We start from the raw sequence: 24,103 nt of genomic DNA, 5'->3' as shown, positions 1-24,103 counted from the left end.
TATGTGCCTCAAGTCATATGTCATATTTCTACTCACAGATTCTCCTTCTTTCTCTTCTCAGATCTTAGTGATTGGTCCTTCTTCAATGAAAGGAAGGCAAAATTAAGGCACAAGTCTCGTGTGTGCAGCACATCTCCTGCACGCGCGCCGCTCGAAATCATTTTTTATTTTTTTGCTTTTTTTTTTTTTATCCCCTCTTCCCTCTTCCCTCTTCCCTCTTTCCTCTTTTTTTCTCTTTCCTTGTTGTCTGGACAAAAACCACCAAAGATTGCCTATCATTAGGGATATGATGCTCTTACTCAATATAAGAGTTTGTTTATTATTATACATATTTATTCTTAATAACATACTTTAATATAAAATAAAATTTAAAAAATAGTAAACTTTGGTATAAACTATAAACAATTCCCAATTAAGTAAAAAACTTAAACTCTTATTACACTTTTTATTGGTTTACAAGGCGCAATAGTATTCGAAACTTTCAACCAATCTTGATTTATTCATTCCCCCATGCATCCATCATTCATTATTTGATTTGTGATTTATGAACACAAGCATGAGTACGCCCAATATTTGCTCTTGGATATGTAAAGAGGAATATAGTCTTCTGCAGAAAGCGAAGATCTGTTGGTGGGCACAAGAACTTGCGTTTTCCCAATGCCGATTCTCCTTGCAATCACATTCTCAGAAAACACATTTGACCATGTTGGTACATAAACATCATGTGCAGAAGATACATAAAAGTCTATAATTTGCTTCAATTCTGGTCTTCCAGGATCCAGAAACTTGGACTTCTCATCTGCTGGAACGATTGCATCCTATATTGATTGCAACAAATTAAAACAATATAATCGAATTATTAAGCTAAGGTTCTTTAGTCCTTGTACTTTAAAAAATAGTGATGACATCATTTCTGTCACATAATCATACTTACATGCCAACTTAATGTTTTGATTTTAATATTTGATATTAACGTTAAAAGACTATAATAAACTTTAATTTGGGAATCAGTCTATATCCCCAAATATTAGTGATAGGTTGGTTTTAGTGGTACGTTTGGTGTGTGTGTGTGTGTGTCTTTGTGAGGGTCACAGGCCAGAGCGGATATCGTCATGAGGAGTGGACCAAATATGTGTTGAATAGTAAGTGGTTAATCACAAAAGTATCGAATGTTTATAATCTAGCTCGAGTAGTAAGTTTGTGAGTCATACAAGATCAATTCAATGAAATACAAAGTAATAAGCAAAAAAATTAACAAGCTGAAAGTGGGAGCTTGGACTAAGCCACTCTTACCTAGATGCCATAGAGTTGCCTAATGCCTATGATAAGGATCATGTAAGGATTTAATCAAGGATCAAGGAAGATGTTACTAAGTGTCAATGCCATTCTCATGACCATTTTAGACTACCAATTAGCATTGAATCTCATTCTCATTGCAATTCAATCTAATTGGAGTAATTTATCAAACACATAATGTTCACATCTTCTTCCGACCTCTTTTTCTCAAAGCAAGTGTGACTATAGTGTTGTCTCATTTTCATAGCAACAACACACATCCATGATCTTCTTGTGTAATCAGGTCCTAATTATACTAGAGTCCATACAAAACACACAACAACAAGAACTCTAACTAATTCACTACATCATCCTTTTTTCAATTGAATACACTCAAGCATTCATAACAAGCGTTAACTCAATCCAAATCCCTAATGAGGTCTACCTAATCGTGTTGTGAATTGAAAAGCAAAAACAAAAGAAAATTGAAGGCATTGCAAGCACAATTGAATTGAAGTAAATGAATTGAAGAGTAAGTAAAAAAGAACTTAGCTTTGATCACTACTTGTGAAATTGGAACCCGCATGGGTAGCTCAACTGGTCACAGAGGTGAAACTTTGGAAGAATGACTAGGGATCGAGTCTCACCAGCAGCAGTGTGGAAGCTACCTCTCAGAGTGAGGGGGGTTGCTTGTGCGCAGTGAGCACCAATCTAGCCATGTTCAGTTGAGTTACCATGATTTACATCCTCCCAAATGCTCTGTCGGGTCGGAGTGCAGCCTTTTTTCAATCCTAATCTAATTTGCACTTTCTTCCTAACAAAAACTAATGATTTTAAAACATTGACAAGGGGACATTGGAGGGACGTGGGCTTGGGCTAAGTTTCGAGTATGTTCAAACCCGATGACTTGATAACTATCCTTTTTAGTACAGAGTATTTTTTTTAGGACAAAGAATTAATTCATTAAATCACGAGCAATACAGAATATTTTAAGCTTTATATGTTTGATAATCTAAAGTATGCACGTCAATAAAGTAAATTATAATTTTAAATTCTTAAAACATCCACAATTATGCTGCACTTTTGGTGATTTTTGGAACAGTAACAAATTAATGGGTTGATTTTTAACAAATGGGAGGGGTGATTTTTTTAGGGTTTTTTCTCTTGCAATGTAGGTTTTTTGTGGGCCCAGAGGAGAGAGAAAAGAAGGCAAAATTAAGGCACATATGCATAAGTCTTGCGTGTGCAGCACATCTCCTGAACGCGCGGTGCCCGGAATCATTTACATTTTTTTTTCCTCTTCCCTCTTTTTTTTTTTTTTTTCTGTGTTGTCTTGACAAAAACCACCAAAAATTAATTGTCTATTATTAGGGATGCTCTTACTCAATATAAGAGTTCGTTTATTACTATACATATTTATTATGAAACACTTATTACACTTTTGATTGGTTTACAAGGCGCAATAGTATGCGAAACTTTCAACCAATCTTGATTGGTTTACAAGGCGCAATAGTATGCGAAACTTTCAACCAATCTTAATTTATTCATTCCCCCCATGCATCCTTCATTATTTGATTTGTGAATTATGAGCAAAAGCATGAGTACGCCCAATGTTTGCTCATGGATATGTAAGGAGGAATATAGTCTTCTGCTGAAAGCGAAGATTTGTTGGTGGGCACAAGAACTTGCGTTTTCCCAGTGCCGATTTTCCTGCAATCACATTCTCAGAAAACTCATTTGATCATGTTGGTACATAAGCATCAGCTGCAGAAGATACATAAAAGTCTATAATTTGCTTCAATTCTGGTCTTCTAGGATCCAGAGAAACTTGGACTTCTCATTTGCTGGAACGATTGCATCCTATATTGATTGCAACAAATTAAAACAATATAATCCAATTAAGCTAAGGTTCATTGGTCCTTGTACTTTAAAAAGTAGTGCTGACATTATTTTTGACACGTCATCATACTTACATGTCAACTCATATATTATTTTATAAATATTTAAAATTAATTATTTTTATCACTAGTATATTACATTATATATGTCCAAAATAAATACATATATGCTCACATTGAAATTTGAATACCAACCTCTTGTGTAAAGAATGCACTCACTCCCACTTTACAACGCTCTTATCTTATTCTTTCATTGTAAAGAATGATTAAATCCCATTTTAATGGGTTTTGTAGAAAATTTTAGTTGAATTAAGAAGTTTAATTGGAAAAATAATATATTGATACAAAAATTAATTTAACCTATATTGATAAAAAAGAATAAAAATGAAGATTAAATTTTAATATTTTAATTTATTTAGATTTTTTACCATTTTTTTTAATTCACATTAAAATACACGTGACTTAATTTATTCAAATTAACATTTGCAATCCATAAATAAAAAGTTATTAATGTTAATATTTTGATAAACTAATAAGTAATATGTATGGAGTACAAAATATAAAAATATCCATTATTAAAATATTATAGACGATAATAAATTAAAATATTGAAAATTTCTCGTCATTATTAATTTTTTACTAATATAAATTTAAAAAAAAAATTACTTATCAATTTTTTCTAAATTTTATGAAACTTTTTTAATACAACTAAAATTTTATACAAATCTCATTTTATAATGACATTTAATCATTCTTTACAATGAATTAGCAAGATAAGGGAGTGGTATAGTGGACTAGTGGTAGTGAGTGCCTTCTCTATAGTCTATACAAGAGGTCATTGTAATATATTGGTGGTAAAAATAATTAAATTTAAATATTTATACAATAATATATAAGTTAGGTAAATATGATGTTAGCACCACATCAACTAAATTGAACAAATCACTTGAAACTTGACATTAAATTCTTCTCTCGAATACTTCTTATTGGGTGACAAAATTGGAGTAGAAGAACTAAATTTGGGTGACAAAAGAGTAGAAAAACTAAATCACACAAATCACTCAATTATTATTGCATGGACCATGGTCCACACAATTGTGTGGACCATAAATAAAAAGTACATTTTTAATATACTAAGGGTACATTATTTATGTATGTAAGATACATTTTCTGAAAGTACATTTTTAATATACTAAGGGTACATTATTTTATATAATGTACCTTCAGTACAAAAATAATGTACTTTCAGAGTACAAAAATAATGTACTTTTAATATATTAAAAATGTACCTAATATTCATTACTTCATACAATAATTTGCCCCCAATCACTTAAAACATTAAATTCTTCTCCCAATTGGGTGACAACGACAAAGATTGAACGTGAGCGGCAAGATTCGAACTTGGGCGGGCAAAACCCACATGATTTCTAGTCATGCCCGATAACCACTCTGGCACGCCCACTCTTGACATTAAATTTTGACTTTTTTCCCAAATACTACTTATTGCGTGACAAAATTGGGGTAGAAGATTTAAATAAAACAAATCACTTGAAACTTGACATTAAATTCTTCTCCCAAATACTGTCTATTGGGTGACAACAAAGCTACGTGAGCGACAGGATTCAAACCTGCGCGAGCAAAACCCACATGATTTCTAGTCATGTATGCCCAATAACCACTCTGGCACACCCACTCTTGACATTAAATTTTGATTTTTGTTCCCAAATACTACTTATTGGGTGACAAAATTGGGATAGAAGAACTAAATCAAACAAATCACTTGAAACTTAGACATTAAATTCTTCTCACAAATACTGCCTATTGGGTGACAGCAAAGAAGCGTGAGCGGCAGGATTCAAACCTGCACGGGCAAAGTCCACATGATTTCTAGTCATGCCCGATAACCACTCTGGCACACCCACTCTTGACATTAAATTTGGACTTTTTTAAGGTTGCTCCATACATAAAACCAATGATCGAACCCTTACGGCTTGGTTAAGGATGGATGAGTCCCTTGCACTCAACCACACCCTAGGGTTGACTATCTTGTTTTTAGTACATAGCATTTCAAGCTTTACAAGTATGATAATGTTAAGGATAAGTAAATTAAAATTTTAATTTATTAGTGAATATAAATGTTTATTATAATAATATATATTTATTCTGAATAATTAACATATCTAATCACAAAATTTAAACATTGGTATAACAATTCCCCAAATAAAACACTTAATACTCTTAGAATTTTTTTTGGTTTGATTTACAAGTATGATAGTTTGTGAAACTTTCAATAATCAATCTTGATTTATCCATTCTGCCATCCATGCATTATTTGATTTGTGATTTATTTATCAACAAAAGCATGAGTATGCCCAATGTTTCTTCTCTGATATGTAGGGAGGAACATAGTCCTTTGCTGTAAGTGAAGATCTGTTGGCCGGCACAAGAACTTGTGTTTTTCCAGTGGCGATTCTCCTTGCAACAACGTTGTCAGAAAACAAATTTGAAGATATTGGGACATAAACATCAGCTGCAGATGATACATAAAAATCTACAATCTGTTTGAGTTCAGTTCTTTCAGGATCCAGGAACTTCGACTTCTCGTCTGCTGGAACGATTGCATCCTATTGCAACAAAACAGTATATTTATTAGGATCAAACACTTACCAGGCCATTACGCCAACAATCCCACTATATATAGCTTGTAGCGAAGGCACAACTATTATATTTCCTTATATACTGCCACATTTTCAAGAGGCAGGGTGCTGGACTTAGCCCTTCAGGCTTTTGCCCAAACTACATAGTTTTTGCTCTTTAATTGTACAATTTTTACTCTTTAAAGTTATAACTAGCAGCGAATTGATGGTTAGTTCAATTTTATTTCCTTATTTATTGTCCCATTTTCGAGAGGCATGGTGTTGAACTTAACCCATCAGGCCTTCGCAGTCCCATAATCATCTAGCGACCTGGTGGTGGATTTGACCTTTCATTGGCCTCCGTCCAATAATAATTATCGAATGATGGATCATTTTTGGAGTAAGATAAACAACATAAATTAAAATTCACGTACCTTGGTAAAGGTGTTAGGAAAAATGTCTCTAAGATGCTCAATACTTGTGTGCCAGCCATTTAGAGTCAAATAAATAGTTGTTTCATTTTGAAAACCAATCTTCTTTAGAAAATGGGCTATCTCCTTTGCATCAAAGCAATGTTTGATTCCAGTTGCGTTGTCAAGAGGACACTCGGTATTTTCTGGTATGGTTTCAACAACCTTATAGTCCACCGCAACAAATCGTCCTTTTGAATTGGGGTTGAGGCTTTTCAGTCTTCCAATCATGGAGTCTATGGATTCTTGCAACTCTGGGCTCAACATCAAGGTGTCAAACGTACCCAAACATCCATATGGATTCATTGTTATTTGCTCCTTAGTTGATGATGGGAAGTAAATAGAAAGCCTTAGATTTCTTGTGCTTTTGAATATTGGCTCAATGTTTGACTTGATGAATTCTTGGGAAACCATGTTAGGCACCTTCACTGTGGTAACCCTTTGATTAGATATTTCTGCCAATTGTGAATCCATAGCCTGTGGCACTTTCTCATCTAGGCTTTCAGTGAATTTTTCCAAATCATAGATTTCTCCAAACATCCTGAAATTGGGTTTAGGCATTGATATATATAACAGATACAGCATGAACAAGTTAAATTAGGAGTGGTAAATAGTAGTTAGCTAATTGGATTAATATGATTTTGACTAGATGATAGCATTAACTGATTAAAAAAAAAAGTGTTTGGTAAATTAGTTGATAGCTGATTATATGCAAAACTTATTTGAATTTTAACATTTTGGAGAGATAAACTATTACAAAAAGCTAATTAATCCAACACTCATATTGATTGTTTAGCCAAGTCAAACAACTAATATATAGTGATTAAATAAGCCAAAATTGACTAATAAACTAATTATGTTACCAAACAAGGCTTAAATTACAATAGTAAACTCAAATTGTATATCTATCGTGACTAACCTTTTTTGCCCCGATTCAGATTGTCTTAGGTTTGGAATGACTAGAGCAGCTCCAAGGTATTTAGCAACAACAATGGCAGTAGCAATCTAATACATGGAGAAATTAAGCAATAAATCATATTGTGCACCTCATAGTTACATAGAAAATGTTTGCATTAAGGCCGTACGAGTTTAGTTCAATGGTTCATTAGGCAGTATTTAAGAGAAAGAACAAAGTTCGAATATCGGCGGCGACAATGTAGGGGTTATGCCCAAAGTGACAGATATGATACTCAAGAGAAGAAAATGTTTGCATTAAAAGTTTCTTAGTCTACTACTTAAATAACAGTTTAACATTCAATTCCTATGTCATTAAATATACTTAAAATTAAAAAGACAAACCTGTGAGATATGATAGTCAGGGTCCTGAGCCAATGTGACAAATACAAAACCTTCTGATTCTTGTGGTTTTGCTGAAAAGAAATGAAGAAAATAAATAAGAAAATCAAAATACAATTATAATAAAAAAAAATTAATGTAAAAGTTAATACTATTATTTGTTCATCATCAATTATAATCATAATTACATTTACACATTTCATCATTAACTATTAATATGACCAAATTTATTTGATTTTTTGACATTTGTAGATAGGTAAAGTTCGGTGAAATAACGTTCAAAACTGAGAATATTTCAAATGTTTTGAATTTTATTTTTTTTTTTTGAAAATTCAAATGTTTTGAATTAATTGTGCTTAATTTGAAAAGTAAACCTATTATGTTTTGATAAATACATAGTGAAGGGCTAAAAGTTGAAATTTCGATCATCATAATTGATAGATAAAAAAAAAAAATTGTTAGTAATTCATCATAAAACAAAACATATATTCTTTTTTTTTTTTAAACGAAAACATGTATTCTTTAATTACAAATAATATATACATACTAGCTAGGAATGTATATGAAGTTGATTGAGGATTAAATATATAATTAACATACATAAATATTTCCAAGTACTAGCTCACAGTCTAGTTTCGATGGCCTATTCACAGGCTAACACGTTGTATTGGGACTCTGTCCAAACTGACTTTATTTTTGATCTTATACAGTAATTACCATCAATTTTTGACTTTCAAAAAATATATATAATTAACATACATAATTATTTCCAAGTACTTACAATTTGTTGATTTTCTCCAGCAAGGGTTTAATACTTCTATACTTTTGTTTACTCCCCAAGGGTCGGATGAGGTACGAAGTCGTCCATTACCAGAAGAAGATTTTATCACATTGATTGGAGTGATGGGTTGTATTGAGAAATCACCCTATCAATAAATATACAAACAACATATATTTATAGGTATTTTAACCACAAAAATGGAAATGAAAAATAATGAAACAAGAAAATTCAAACAGCATTTAATATGTTGTAGCTCAAATTTTTTTCTTATTTTACTCACATTTCAATTTTTAAATTATATATTATTTACTCAGACAATAGCATTTTTAATTTTTGATGTATGGATTGTTAACTGTTAGTTGATTTGGTCCTCAGTAATTGAAATTTACAAAACTAGACCTATCTGTCATTTTTGTGTGATTTTGATTCTTTGTTCAATTTTATTTATTTATTTATTTGTCAACCACTATTTTCTCTTATCTTTAAATATATTAAGATTATAGCTAGGAATTATATGAAAAAAGATGATTTTTTTATAAACGATAAATAGAGTTAATTATCAAAAAATGTTCTTGACTATAGCGAAATTATCAATTTGGTCCCAAGTTAACGGTTGACTAAGAGTCAAATAAACGGAGGACCAAATTGGTTACAGATTTTAAAGTTGAGGGACTTAATTGGTTAAAAAAATAGTTAAAAACTAAATTGGTAATTTCGTTATAATCAAGGGACATTTTGGTAATTAACTCCGAAAAATATTACCTTTTACTTGCTTAGTTATGCACACATTTGTAACCCACGACCAGTTACTGAAAAAATCAACTAATTAATAAAAATGGAAAGACAAAAAAATTCATTTTATTAGAATATATTTTCCTATGATTATGATAAGAGCCCATAGTAAATTGTACAAAATTTACATCTCTAAGGACCATTTTAATAGACATTACTTTTGAGAGATCAAATCAACTAGCCATGTATAAGTCAAAAACAAGAAGTTGCACAACATTGATAAATGTGTATATGGAAATACATGTATGAATGTAATAAAATAAAAATGATATGGTAAATAAAAATATAAAAATAAAAAACTTAATACATTATACCGCTATTGTATAGAAGAATATTAATGAAAAAATAAATTGAGTGAAAAATTAAAATGTATACCAACGGTGGCTCAATAAGATCTTTCTTGATCATATTACACAACATGAGGAGCATTGAGGCTGTCAGAAAGCCGGAAAGTATGTGCCTCAAGTCATATGCCATATTTCTACACAGTTTCTCCTTCTCTCTCTCTTTTCAGATCTTAGCAATCGGTATTTCTTTTTGTTTATCTCACACCATTTATTCTTGCTGCTATTTATCATTACTAGGTTCAGGCATGACAAAATATGGTGATGAACTTTCGGGCATAAAAAGGGGAAGCAAAGACAACTCAGAAAAGCAGTTCTAAATTTTAGAAAGTTACAAAATAATACAGCTTTGAGTAGGTAGACATTTTCAAATCGAATTCTATACCTACCTAGCGTATACAATACAATTCACCGGAAAGACTAGATGGAGTATGGGTTATCATACATCAACGATGATTTGGTTTGATTGCTTCAATTAGTTTGGTTTAGGTGTGGTAGTTTTGAGTAAGAAGGGGAAAGCATTTCCAAATCGAAATCTATACCTTGCTAGTGTATATATATAACACAATCTATTGGAAAGACCATAGGTGACAAATGAGTTATCATATAAATAATTTTTTGACGGTTTAAATTGTTTGGATTAGGTGTGCCAATTTTGAGTTAGAAGGGGAAACCATTTTCAAATTGAATTCTATACCTAGCTAGTGTAAATAGCACAATCCATCGAAAGGTATTTGGCGGCAAATTGATTATCTTGGATAAAGGTGTGGTAGCTGTGAGTAAGAAGGGAAAGTCATTTTAAAATCAAATTGTAACACCCCCTAAAACCATGCTATTTAAAGCCTTAAAACATGCAGATAACTTAAACCAAAATACCAAACACAGCGGAAGACTGAAAGAGAAGGTATATATATAAAACGAGGAAACGGGGTGCTATGCCACGCTCACCCAAGGGTGAACACACAGGCTAAATCTGCATTGTTTAAAATCTACAACCATCCAACAGAGTACTAAGTCTAGATTGGCTCACAGGCCACAAAACATAAAAGGGGAGCTATACTAGCTGGCACTAGACCGCGCACTCGTCTAATCATCACCTGAAAGAAGCATATAAAACATGGGACGACGCCCGGTCAGCGAATAATGCTGGTAACCCACCAATACATGTGAAATATCATACATAGGTAAGATATACATTTGTAAAATCATTTGCGAAACGGAATACGTATATACATAAGTCCAAAACCAAGAGTAATAGTCAACACAAGACTCAACACTCTCAACAAGAACACGGGAACACATCCCAAGACTACAAGGAACAACAACGACTATCAAGAAGTCTCAAGGTATAATCTATCATCACACAATAGATTCATACCCGACATGCATAACTCAAAGGAATAAAGACACAACAAACGGCAACACATGCCTTTGTGACTACACACGTCACAAGAAGAGAACTCACAACAACGGCTACAAAAGCCCTCATGACATCACCCATCACGAGTTGATATGCCTTCCTTATGCCCGGTTCCAACCTTATGGCTACCCCCAACCTTATATCTTCTTCCAACCATTACTTCCAGGACCCCTGTACTTCTTAGTCCAACCTTTTCCCTCCTGAGACCGTCGTCCCCCACCAACAAACCACCAACAAAACCACCAATTTCATAGTACACGAGGGTACCGATCACACACACGGCAACACATGCCACTCAGGTCACAAACTCCATAATCGCGTCATGGCCACCACGAGGACCACTGCAATACCTTGGTGACTAGTGTCTCATACCACTAATCGTGCAATCCAAGTAAAGCCACACGCACATCACACCACAACAGGAATCAATCAACGGATCACAACGAAGATATGAAACCATACTCAATCAAGGAATGGGTCACAGCCCAACAACAACAACGATGAATAACACAAGTTATCATCAACAATAGGAAGGTACGAACAACACACAAGCTAGCATTTAAACACCGAACTAGCATGTTTATCAAACGGGTAAACCAAACGTAGTTCCGAAGAACACACAAGACTCATCACGGTTCAACGAAACACAATGTTGAACACTTAGCACGATTCAAGACACCAAAACCTACATGGATTCCTACCATATACTTCTAGACATACGAAACCTCAAGAAGACACTCAAATAGTTCCACGAAAGAATATCGGGAAGTCAAAAGACCAAATACCGAGTCAAAAGGATCACGGGGAACAAATCCCTGAACAACCATATACTGTACCCCGCGGGTGGACCCACGGGTAGACCCCTACCCGTGGTTCTGCCCGCGGGTACATACCCACAAACAGCCTGTACCCCGCGGGTGGGCGACGAGTGGACACCTACCCGCCGTTCCGCCCGCGGGTACACACCTGTACCAAAATAAATCCCTTCGGGGATTTTCATCTCCAAACTCAAATTCAAGTCCAAAACATGCCAAATCTCACCAAATACAACAAAATGAATTGAATCAAAGGAATAGCCAAGCAATGGCACACATGAACCCTAAACACAAGCTCTAAATATGCATTTTCACAAGACAATGCATAAACACTCACATTTCATAGCAAAACACATGTAGAATCCAAGAAATATTCACATAGGTAAGCAAAATAGATTTGTAGAGCATGGGTTACCTCTTGTAGACCAAAAACCTTCACTTAACACCACACCAAGCTCCTATCAAAGCCCACCTTCCAAACCCACTTCAAGATCATACCAAAATATCATAAAGATTCTATCTTTAAGAAAAGACATCTAAGAAGACACTAAAAACACAAGATGAACATGGATCTTACCCTCCTAGATACCCAAATGTATGAAAGGTAGAATCTTGGAGACAACTCTTGAAGTCTTGGCAAAGCTTCAACTTGGGTTGGAAGAAAAGCTATCCACCTTTTTAGAGAGAAGCTGGAGCTAGGATTTTGGAAAGTGAAAGGATAGAAATGAGGATGTTCTTACTAGGTTAGGTTACAATACTAACACAAGGTGAAAGGTCAAGAATACCCTTACTAACATGGAAATGTGTAAGGAACAAGGGAACTCCTTACAAAGCTCAAGGTACAACTTTGACTTTGGGGTTGACTAGTCAATTACTAGTCCCCGACTATTGAATTTCAGGAATTTAAGGAATTAAATTACAAATTGAAATAGGATTAATTACTTAATTAATCCCTTAACCGAATTTGGATTTCGGGGTGTCACACAAATTCTCTTCCTAGCTAGCATATATTGCCAATCCACCGGAATACTGTTGAATAATTATGTACTAAATGATTGAATTTATATGCTTAGACATGCCTACTGTAAGCATAAATAATATTTTGGAATATATTTCGCACGAATTTTCTTAGCTTGTTGTTGTTGTTGTTATTGTTATTGTTGTTGTTGTTGTTATCTTTGATCAAGAATGTTGGTTATTTGGTAGTTTATTGAGAAGAACTAATCTTATTTTGATTCATACTTTAGATGATAAATTATTTTGGAAATGTTTTTATTTTAATATTTTATGTTCTCGTTAAAAGACTATAATATAATAAACTTTGAAAATCAGTAGATATCCCCGAATAGTAGTGATAGGTTGGTTTTAATGGTAGGTTTGGTGTGTATGAGAGGGTATCCTCACAGCGAATATCGTCACGAGAAGTTGATCAGAAGGGTGTTGAATAGTTGGTGGTTAATCACAAAAGTATCGAGTGTTTATAATCTAGCTCGAGTGGTAGGTTTGTGAGTCATACAAGATCAATACAATGAAGTAGAAAGTAACAAGTAAAAAAAAAAAAATAACAAGCTAAAAGTGGAAGCTTTGACTAAGCCACTCTTGCCTAGACGCCAAAGAGTTGTCTATGATAGGGATCATGCAAGGATTTAATCAAGGATCAAGGAAGATGTTACTAAGTGTCAATGTCATTCTCATGACCATTTTGGACTACCAATTAGCATTGAATCTCATTCTCAGTGCAATTCAATCTAATTGGAATAATTTATCAAAGACATAATGTTCACATCTTCTTCCAACCTCTTTTTCTCAAATCAAGATTGGAAATGTGAGTATTGTGGCTATAGTGTTGCCTCATTTTCATAGCACCAACACACATCCATGATCTTCTTGTGTAATTAGGTCCTAATTATACAGGAGTCCATACAAAATACTTACTCATCTCAACAAGAACTCTAGCTAACTAATTCATTAAATCATCCTTTTTTCAATTGAATTCACTCAAGCATTCATAACAAGAGATAACTAAATCAAAATCCCTAATAAGGTCTACCTAATCGTGTTGTGAATTGAAAAGCAAAAACAAAGGGAAATTGAAGGCATTGCAAGCACAAATTGAATTGAAGTAAATGAAGAGTAAGTAAAAAAGAACTTAGCTTTGATCACTTGTGAAATTGAGAATACAACTTGAAAGGAAAGTAATATGGAGTTACAAGCTGGAAATCACTTTAAATCTTCACTAAATCTAGAGCAATTACAAGAAGCAATGATGTTTCAGAAGTTTCTCCCCAAGGAAACCCTTGAGAGAGAATGAAGAATAGATAGTGATTAGAAAGAGTTAATACCAGCCAAGGTCCCTCGAGTATAGTGGTTCCACCACCTATGGTCCTAAACTTTCAAATTAATCATTTTTGGTCCTTCAAGTTTCAAAAATGACCTACAATAGTCCTGTCGTTAGTATTTCCCGTCTGAGCCGTGAAATGCGAAGGGCATTTTAGACCTTTCACAATTTTCTCGCCCAACTTGGGTGAGAAAATTTTGAAAGGTCTAAAATGCTCTCACATTTCACGGCTCAGACGGGAAATACTAACGACAAGACTATTGTAGGTCATTTTTGAAACTTGAAGGACCAACTTATATTGTATAATATACATTCAGTACAAAAATAATGTACATTTAGTATATTAAAAATGTACTTTTTGTTATGGTCTACATAACATTGTGTGGACCATGGTCTACACAATAATTTGCCTTGAATGTTGGATTGTTCGGCCTAAGTTGGTGGAATATTTGATTAAGTCGGACCAGGCTGCTTGGATTAATTGGGTTGCATATAGCGGGTTTGACTTGGTCTTGGCCCACTAAAATTATATGTGGATTATATAATTTTGAAGAAATTGAAATATTTGATATTATTTGAAAATTTAATGAAATCATGAACCTGGACGCAATGGTGTCTCGATACATTCCTTAATTTAATTAAAGAAATTAAATTAAATAAGGAATTAAGAGTTAGTTGGAGATTTTCCCTCACCCTCCCACTATAAATAGTGGTTTCATTTTCAAGAATTGGAGCTCCGGAAATCTGCATACCGAAGCTCTGCCGAAATCTCGCCAGGATATCGTCTGGAACACGCAACTGCGTATACTGCGCTGAGGAACACGCTTTTTGAACACCGGAAGCCCTTATTTGAAGATCAAGCTGCATATTAGCCCTTCATTAAGGAACAAGCTACTAACTTCGGAGGCTCTTCTGCAAGGAAATACTTCTAGTTCGGCATACTCTCGAACTCGACATACTTCCAGTTCGGCACACTCCCGTACTCGGCATACCTTCAGTTCAACATACTCTGAACTCGACATACTTCCAGTTCAGCATACTCTGAACTCGACATACCTCCAGTTCAGCATACTCTGAACTCAGCACACTTCCAACAAGGAACTCGGCATACTTCCAGTTCGGCCATACTCCCGAACTCGGCATACTACAAGTTAAGCATACTCTGAACTCGGCACACTTCAATTTGGCATATTCCAAATTCGGCATACTTCTAATAGACATACTTCTAGTAGAGAATCAGAGGACTTCTCCTATACAGAGATTGTACCCTTTCCCGTTTGATATATACTTGATACTACTTGTAACCGATACTTTGAATTTTGAATATATACAATTCAAGTTTTTCGCGTTTACAGGAGTGTTGGACAGAAATCACGTCCAACATCCAGTGTTGGAAAAAAATTCTATCCAACCTGTAGTGTTGGTTGGTAAACTCAAATTGACTAATAGGTAGAAATTAAAAATGGTAAGTATTTTAATTTCTGTCCAACAACATATTAGACTGAAATTTAAATATTTTAACCATCTCTTCTTTTTTCTCAGTTGAAGTGTCAAAGACTCTCCCTAATTCCCTCCCGTCCAAGACTACCGCTCAAACGCTCTGACGCGACGGTTTCATTGCGACGGAGGTCGTCAACCGCTCAAACGCTCTCCAAAAGCTCCGCCGCGGCCTGGGGATGATGGCAACAACGCTCTGCCTTCAGATCTGTCTCAATGGCTCAAAAGTAACGATATATTTTTCTTTCTTTTGCTTTTTCCTTAAAATAGATCTCGGATCTGTCTTCTCCGCCGGAATCGCATCCACCGCCGACGAGAGCAGCATCGACGAGGACTTCAAGTCAACCGCGGTGAGCAGGTCTGTCTTTATTTTATTTTATTTTATTTTTATTTTGTTCATACTAGATTACTAGGGTTTTTTTTTATTCTTTCTCGCATTTCCCAAAACGCCATAAAAGTATTCATTTATTTTTCCTGAGCTTCCCTCCCTTTCCTCTTTCTCATCGATATCACTAAAGCTACACCATCAAAGTTTCGCTTCCTCTAGGTAATCGCCTAGCTTCAATATCTCCATAAATTATTTAACATTCTGTGCTCTTTTGTTTGATTTACCCCCCTTAATTTCGATTTTACACTTTGTTAAACAATGCACTTTTGATGGTTTTTGAACCGTCACAAATCAATGGGCTAATTTTTAACAAATGGAAGGGGTGATTTTTTGGGGTTTTTTCTCCTGCAAAGGTGGTTTTTTGTGGGCCCAGAGGAGAGAGAGAAAAAAGGCAAAATTAAGACATACACTAAGTCCTGCGTGTGTGCAGTAGCACATCTCCTGCACGACCGGCGCCCGGAATCATTTGCTCTTTTTTTTTTTTTTTTTTTTTTGCTTTTCTTCTTTTTTCCTCTTCTTTCTCTTTCCGTTCTTGACAAAAACTACCAAAGCTTGCCTATTATTAGGGATGCTCTCACTCAATATAAGAGTTCGTTTATTATTATACATATTTATTCTGAATAACACATCTTTAAAAAATAATAATAATAATAATAATAATAAACTTTGGTATAAACACTTCCCCAAGTAAAACATTTATTACACTTTTGATTGGTTTACAAGCTAAGGCGCAATAGTATGCGAAACTTCAACCAATCTTGATTTATTCATTCCCCCCTCCATCCTTCATTTGATTTATGATTTTATGAACAAAAGCATGAATACGCCCAATGCTTGCTCTTGGATATGTAAGGAGGAATATAGTCTTCTGCAGAAAGTGAAGATCTGTTGGTGGGCACAAGAACTTGCGTTTTCCCACTGCCGATTCTCCTTGCAATCACATTGTCAGAAAATACATTTGACGATGTTGGTACATAAACATCAGCTGCAGAAGATACATAGAAGTCTATAATTTGCTTCAATTCTGGCCTTCCAGGATCCAGAAACTTGGACTTCTCATCTGCTGGAATGATTGCATCCTATATTGATTGCAACAAATTAAAACAATATAATCGAATTAAGCTAAGGTTGATTATGGGAGTAAAATCAAAACCATAAATTTCACATACATACCTTGGTGAAGGTGTTGGGAAATACGTTTCTGAAATGCTCAATGCTTGTGTGCCAGCCATTTAGAGTCAAATAAACAGTTGTTTTGTTTTCAAAACCAATCTTCTTCATAAAAGAAGCTATCTCATTTGCATCAAAACTGCTACTTCCTGGTTGCATGGCTTCAACAGCCTTATAGTCCACCGCGACGAATCGTCCTTCTGAATTGGGGTTGAGGGTTTTCAGTGTTCCAATCATGGAGTCTATGGATTCCTGCAACTCTGGTCTCAACATCAGGGTGTCAAACATACCCAAACAGGCGTATGGGTTCATCCTTTTCTGCTTCATAGATGATGGGAAGTAAACAAAAAGCCTTAGGTTTCTTGTGGTTTTGAATATTGGCTCAATGTTGGACTTTACGAATTCTTTGGAAACCATGTTAGGCACCCTCACTGTGGTAACCCTTTGATTAGATGTTTCTGCAAATTGTGAATCCATAGCTTGTGTAGCCACTTTTTCGTCTAGGCTTGCAGTGAATTTCTCCAAATCATAGATTTCACCAAACTTCCTGAAATTGGTTTTAGGTATTCATAAATTTAAACACAACTTATCAAATTAAAGGGAAAAAAAAGGGTCAAATAAACCTATAAACTTTATCTGAAAAGTCAATTAGTTCCCTGAAGTTTTAAAAAGTGAAATTACACCCTTTAACATGTTAAATTGAGACAATGAGCCCAATAATCAATAAATGAACTGCTATTACAAATCATTTCAGTTCAAACATCATATCCACCGACCGGCGACGGTGCCATCTACCATAGAAGGAGACCAGTTGGTCGCCTTGTCCGACAGAAGGTGACCAACTGGCTGCCTTCCCCGGCGGAAGGCGACCACTAAGTTAGAAACAAAATTTAATTTGTACAAATTAAATGTGACTAACCTTTTTTGCCCCGATTCAGATTGTCTTATGTTTGGAATGACTAGAGTAGCTCCAAGGTATTTAGCAACAACAACGGCTGTAGCAATCTAATCCATGGGGAATTAAACAATAGATTAAATATAAAATGTTTGCATTAAAAAGTTTGTTAGTCTACTACTTTAATAAAAGTTTGATGTTCAATCTCTAATTGATTATATATATGTTAAAAAAAAAAAAAAAAAAAAAAAAAAAAAAAAAAAAGACAAAACCTGTGAGACATAATACTCAGGGTCTTGTGCCAATGTGACAAATATTAAACCTCTTGATTCTTGTGGTTTCGCTGAAAAGAAATGAAGAAATTAAATAACGAAAGTTAATACTATTTATTTTCATCAATTATAATTACATTTATATTTTTCATTCTTTCCACATTTATATTTTTCATAATTGACTATTTGTTGGACCAAATTTATTTCACCTTTTGACTTTTGATTCAACTAAATTCAACCTGAAATATCTACATTACCCTTGTGGATAGGTAAAGTTTGGTGAAATTCTCAAAGTTGTGAAAAATTTAGAGTGAAGAGTTAAAAGTCGAAATTTCATCATAATTGATAGATAAAAATGTTAGTAATTCGTCAAAAAGTAAAACATATATTATTTAACTTTTTAAATTAAAAATAAAAAATTTCCAAGTACTTACAATTTGTTGATTTTCTCCAACAAGGATTTAATACTTCTTTAGTTTTGTTTAGTCCCCAAGGATCGGATGAGGTAAGGAATCGTTTACCAGAAGAAGATTTTGTCCCATTGTTTGGAGTGATGGGTTGTATTGAGAAATTGCCCTATCATTAAATATACAAAGAACAAATATTTATAGGTCTTTTAACCACAAAAATGGAAATGAAAATAACGAAACAAGAAAATTCAAACAGCATTTAAGATATTGTAGCTCAATTTTTTTCTTACTTTAGTCATATTTCAATTTTTATACTATATGTTCTTTAAACAGAGAATAGCATTTTTTTTTTATGCATGGGCTATTAGTTTATTTGGTCCTTTTTGGGTGTAGGTAAACTCCGTTTTGTGACCCTAGCCGTCAAATGAATACAAGGAAGTATATTAGCTTAATTAGGTTACTCATAGCTGGCATTCAAAAAAAAAAGGTTACTCATAGCTGACCAGCTAAACCAACGGGCAAAAATATAAACCTGTGACCTTGTGGTTACAAGTATGAATCTCTTGTCATCTTGGCTAATGTTAAAATTAAAGGTATTATGAAAAAGTTAATTTTTTTATAAAAGAAATATATTACAAAGAACAGTTACAGCAAAATTCAACTAATTAATCAAATTTGAAAAATGAAAAAATTCTTTTTATTAGAATATATTTTTCCTAAAATACTATTTATCATTTTGGTTTATACCACAAACAGAAAAGGAATAAGTTAATGAAGACTAATTAAAACTATTATGACAAGAGCCCAAAATAAATTGTACAAAATTGACACTTTTAAGGACAAATTTAACAGAATACTTTTGAGATATCAAATCAACTAGCCAGGTATAAGTCAAAAACAATAAGTTACACAAAGTAGATAAATGTGTACATTGAAATACATATGTATGTATTAAAATAAATTTAATATGGTAGCAAAACAAAAAACAAAAAAAAAAAAACAAAAAACAAAAAAACAAAAAACAAAACAAAACAAAAAACTTGATATATATATATATATATATATATATATATATATATACCATGTCTTCCCGTGCGGTCAGTGCGGCATACACCATTAGGTATGCATAAATGCACCACACAGTGTTTGAAAATACACCATTATGTGTGGTGTATTTTTTTTTTTTTTTGTGTGGTGCATTTTTTGGCATTTCATTCTAGTGTATTCTCGAACATTGTATGGTGCATTTATGCATATTTAATGGTGTATGATGCACTGACCGCACGGGAAAACCTGTTCTCAAAGGAACCAATATATATATATTATACCACTATTGTATACATGAAAAGTAATGTAAAATAAATTGAGTGAAAGATTAAAATACCAAAAGTGGGTCAATATGATCTGTCTTGATCATATTGCATAACATCAGCAGCATGGAAGCAGTCAGGAAACCAGAGAGTATGTGCTTCAAGTCGTATGTTATATTTCTACCCATTTCGCGTTCTCTCTCTCCTCAAATCTAAGTGATTGTTCTTTCTTTTTGTTTTTCTCTCTCTCTCTCTCTTTCACTCTCTCTCCCTCCTCAGATCTTAGTGATTGTTTTTCTTTTGTTTGCCTCACACCATTTGCTATTGCACCTATTTATAGCTACTAGGTTTAAGCATGACAAAAAATGGCAACGAACTTTATGGCATAAAAAAAGGGAAACAAAGAAAACTCAGAAAAGCAATTCTAAATTTTGAAAAGTGACAAGATAACACAGCTATGAGAAGGTAGACATTTTCAAATTGAATTCTATATCAATGTAGCTTATATAGCACAATCCACCGGAAAGACAAGATGGAGTATAGTTATCCTACATAAATGATGATTTTTAACGGCGGCTTCAATTGATTTGGTTTAGGTGTGGCAGATCTGAGTAAGAAGGGGAAACCATTTCAAAATTGAATTCCATACCTAGCTAGCGTATATACCACGACAGATTGGAAAAACCATAGGCGATTAATGGGTTACCATAGATAAATGATTTTTTTAACAGTTTAAATTTGTTTCGATTAGCTGTGCAAGTTTTGAGTTTGAAGGGGAAGCTATTTTCTAACTGAATTCTATACTTGGCTAAAGTATATAGCACAATCCACCGAAAAGAACTTCGGTGGTAGATAGGTTATATCGGATAAATGATCCATTTTGATGGTTTAAAGTTGTTAGTTTGAGGTATGGCAGGTTTGAGTAGAAGGGAAAGTCATTTTAAAATCAAATTCTATTTCTAGCTAGCATATATAGCATAATCCACCGAACAGACTGTTGGAGAGTTGTTAATTAGGAATAATTGTTTATAGATTTTGATGATGCTAAGTAAAATATATAGTCCTTGTAGACCCCTCAAACTTACTTATAAGTTATTTTTAATTTACATCTCTACCGAAAGAAGCAGGCATATCAAAAGAAATCTCGCCGAAAGGAAAGGAAACAGAAAGAGACATCTTAGAGTAAAGAAATTGATGAAGAGTATTTTTGCATGGTGAGTTTTGTGTGAGAGGGTATCTTCACACCAGATATTGTTCTTAAAGGATTGGCAATAAGCTAGAGTCAAGCTTATGAGTTCTCAAGCACAAGGTAATATATCTTCTTATGGAAATATCGACAAACATAAATTGATGCATGTAGTGAAAAAAACTAACAAATGAAATGAAAAAACAAGTAAAGGAATGGCATAGGGGAATAGGAACTTGGATTAAGTCTAGGAAATGTAACAAAATCGAGATCAAGAGTAAGATTTAATTGACTTAGTGATGGATAATATTTAACTGGGAATAAGCCTTTCTCAATGTTGTTAGTGTTTTGATTAGGTAGTTAAACCCCACATATGTAATTAGCTTTATTATTATGGCAAACTAGACTAGGCTAAGTTAAAGTCAGTCTGAAGTTCGAAGATTGAAAACCTGATTGATCAGGGAATCTATCATAACCATCTACGAAGACTTGAAGCTGTTAGAAGACTGTTTTTCTAAGGAGCGTATGCGCTGGCAGAAAGGCCGTTAAGGCTTGAAGTGTTTTACAAGAAAGTCCTTTTCCTTTTGGACACCTCAGAGGGTATCTACGTAATCTATCTAAAAAGCGGCCTGTTGATTCTGATTACGGATACCTTCCTCAACCAGAGATATAAATACCAAGTGCTAATTCAAAGAAGGCTAATCAACATTGTTGCTAGATGGTCCCACCAATGTGGGTAGGGTGGTGACCAAAAGCTTAACAATTAAGCTTGGAAGATGAAGTGAAAGGTTTTTTGATTAATGGCTTCATTCATGTCCACTTAATGGGAGATTAAAGTGGGCAAATGAAAAGACAAAAGAGTTGGCTTTGTAAAGCCTATATAAAGGCCATGGATTTGGCTACCTTGGATATGAGAGAGTTCAAGAAGAAGATGAAGAGAGGAGAGAAAATTTGTTGAGATATACAAGTGTGAGAAAATTAGCCGAGAAGAAGTTGGTGGATTTCGTAGAAATTCTTGTGCCTCGGGGTATGTTATTTTCTCTTGTATTTTGTGTTGCCTCTAATCGTTGAATTAGAGAAGCCTCCTCTGTTGTACCCATTATCTATATAGTGGAAGGTTTACTGGCTTGTGCCCGTGGTTTTTTACTCCTTGCCTTGAGGAGGTTTTTCCACGTTAAAATTCTTGGTGTTCTTCTTGGTGCCGTTTATTTATTTTCATTTTGCTAATTATATATTCTTGCGAGCTTTCTTCCCAACAACTGGTATCAGAGCCTTGTTCAAGTGCGAAGCTATGGAAGGAAAGTTCAATAGAATTGCAAGTTTGAATGGCACAAATTATCACATATGGAGAAATAAGATAAAAGATCTACTATATGTGATGAAGTTGCATTTACCCGTGTTTGCTACCCAGAAACCTGAAAATAAATCAGATGAAGAGTGGGCCTTTGAGCATGAACAAGTATGTGGTTTTATTCGGCAATTTGTTGAAGATAATGTGTATAATCATATTTTTAGTGAAACCCACGCAAGGACACTGTGGAGTAAACTTGAAGATTTATATGCTTCAAAGACTGGCAACAACAAATTGTTTTATCTCACAAAATTGGTGCAGTTGAGATTTAACGAGGGTAGTTCTATTGCGGATCACTTGAATGAATTTCAAGGGATTGTTGATCAATTGTCAGGTATGGGAGTTAATTTTGATGATGAGGTCCTTGCTCTTATGGTACTAGCATCATTGCCAGATTCTTGGGAAACTTTACAGATTTCTTTGACTAATTCTGCTCCTAACGGTGTTGTAACAATGGAACTTGTTAAAAGTGGTGTCCTGAATGAAGAGATGAGACGAAGGTCACAAGGTACTTCCTCTCAACATTCAGAGGTCTTGGCTACAACAAATAGGGGGAGAAGTCAAAGCAAGGGTCCAAGGAGTAAAGATAAAAACAGAGATAACAGTAGAGGTAAATCTAATAAATTTGCTAATGTTGAATGTTATCATTGTCACAAAAAAGGGCATATTAAGAAATTTTACCGACTACGGAAGAAAGAAAATCAGAAAAATAAAGACTCTGAAAAGAATAATGGTAGTGATGATGATAGTCATGTAGCTGCTACAGTTGAACATGATTTTCTTATCTTCTATGATGGTGACACAGATGCCATTAATTTGGCAAGTCATGATACAAACTGGGTAATTGATAGTGGTGCATCCATTCATGCTATAGCTCGAAAGGATTTTTTTGTTAGTTATGCAACAGGTGATTTTGGAGTTGTGAAAATGGGCAATGATGGTAATGCAAAGATTGTTGGTGTTGGCAATGTTCAGTTAGAAACCAACAATGGCACCAAGTTGCTTCTGAAAAATGTGAAGCATGTTCCAGATATCAGGTATAATTTAATTTCTGCTGGAAAATTAGATGATGAAGGGTATTGTAATACTTTCCAAAATGGCCAATGGAAACTCACAAGAGGTTCTCTAGTTGTGGCTCGAGGCACAAAGTGTTCTACACTTTATGTTTTACAGGCCAAGATCTCAGGAAATACTGTCAATACGGTTGAGAACGATGATACGAATGATATATGGCATAAGAGGCTTGCACATATATCTGAGGAGAGGATGTCCATGCTGGTCAGAAAAAAAGAGCTTAGCTGGGTTGAACAATGTTCATTTGAAGAGGTGTGCTCATTGTCTAGCAGGGAAGCAGAACCGAGTATCCTTTAAAAGTTCTGCTGAGACTAAGAAGAAACCAGAGGTATTGGAACTGATACACTCTGATGTGTGTGGACCTTTCAAAACTAGGTCACTTGGTGGTGCTCGCTATTTTGTTACCTTCATTGATGACTGCTCAAGGAAATTATGGGTTTATTCTTTGAGGCATAAAAGTCAAGTTGTGGACATATTCAAGCAAT

General features: G+C 34.3%; 2 protein-coding genes, 1 long non-coding RNA gene and 2 other non-coding genes across 5 annotated transcripts; 1 reads left to right on the top strand and 4 right to left on the bottom strand.

Annotated features, from left to right (window-relative positions):
* Nucleotides 1-396: 396 nt before the first annotated feature.
* On the bottom strand, nt 397-9,655 carry LOC109151061. The gene is made up of 6 exons (XM_019298971.1): nt 9,524-9,655; nt 8,357-8,501; nt 7,579-7,649; nt 7,199-7,284; nt 6,244-6,820; nt 397-818 (listed from the first exon to the last, which is right to left on the bottom strand). The coding sequence occupies exons 1-6, from the start codon at nt 9,623-9,625 to the stop codon at nt 543-545; spliced, it is 1,257 nt and encodes a 418-aa protein (XP_019154516.1). The 5' UTR covers nt 9,626-9,655; the 3' UTR covers nt 397-542.
* TRNAS-AGA lies at nt 4,554-4,635 on the bottom strand. Its single transcript has one exon. It is a non-coding gene; the product is annotated as a tRNA-Ser (tRNA).
* On the bottom strand, nt 5,014-5,095 carry TRNAS-AGA. The gene has a single exon. It is a non-coding gene; the product is annotated as a tRNA-Ser (tRNA).
* Nucleotides 9,656-15,992: 6,337 nt separating the features above from the next.
* On the top strand, nt 15,993-22,494 carry LOC109151065. The gene is made up of 3 exons (XR_002049253.1): nt 15,993-16,109; nt 21,912-21,914; nt 22,483-22,494. It is a non-coding gene; the product is annotated as an uncharacterized LOC109151065 (long non-coding RNA).
* Nucleotides 16,581-20,313, bottom strand: LOC109151062. The gene is made up of 6 exons (XM_019298972.1): nt 20,082-20,313; nt 18,722-18,863; nt 18,288-18,358; nt 18,040-18,125; nt 17,124-17,667; nt 16,581-17,029 (listed from the first exon to the last, which is right to left on the bottom strand). Exons 1-6 carry the CDS (start codon nt 20,193-20,195, stop codon nt 16,754-16,756), a joined length of 1,233 nt encoding a protein of 410 aa, XP_019154517.1. The 5' UTR covers nt 20,196-20,313; the 3' UTR covers nt 16,581-16,753.
* Nucleotides 22,495-24,103: the final 1,609 nt, after the last annotated feature.

Source organism: Ipomoea nil, unplaced genomic scaffold, assembly GCF_001879475.1.
Source record: "Ipomoea nil cultivar Tokyo-kokei standard unplaced genomic scaffold, Asagao_1.1 scaffold2283, whole genome shotgun sequence".
NCBI lineage: Eukaryota > Viridiplantae > Streptophyta > Magnoliopsida > Solanales > Convolvulaceae > Ipomoea > Ipomoea nil.
The sequence above is the reverse complement of the archived record's forward strand: the minus strand, read 5'-3'. Positions and strand labels throughout refer to the sequence as shown.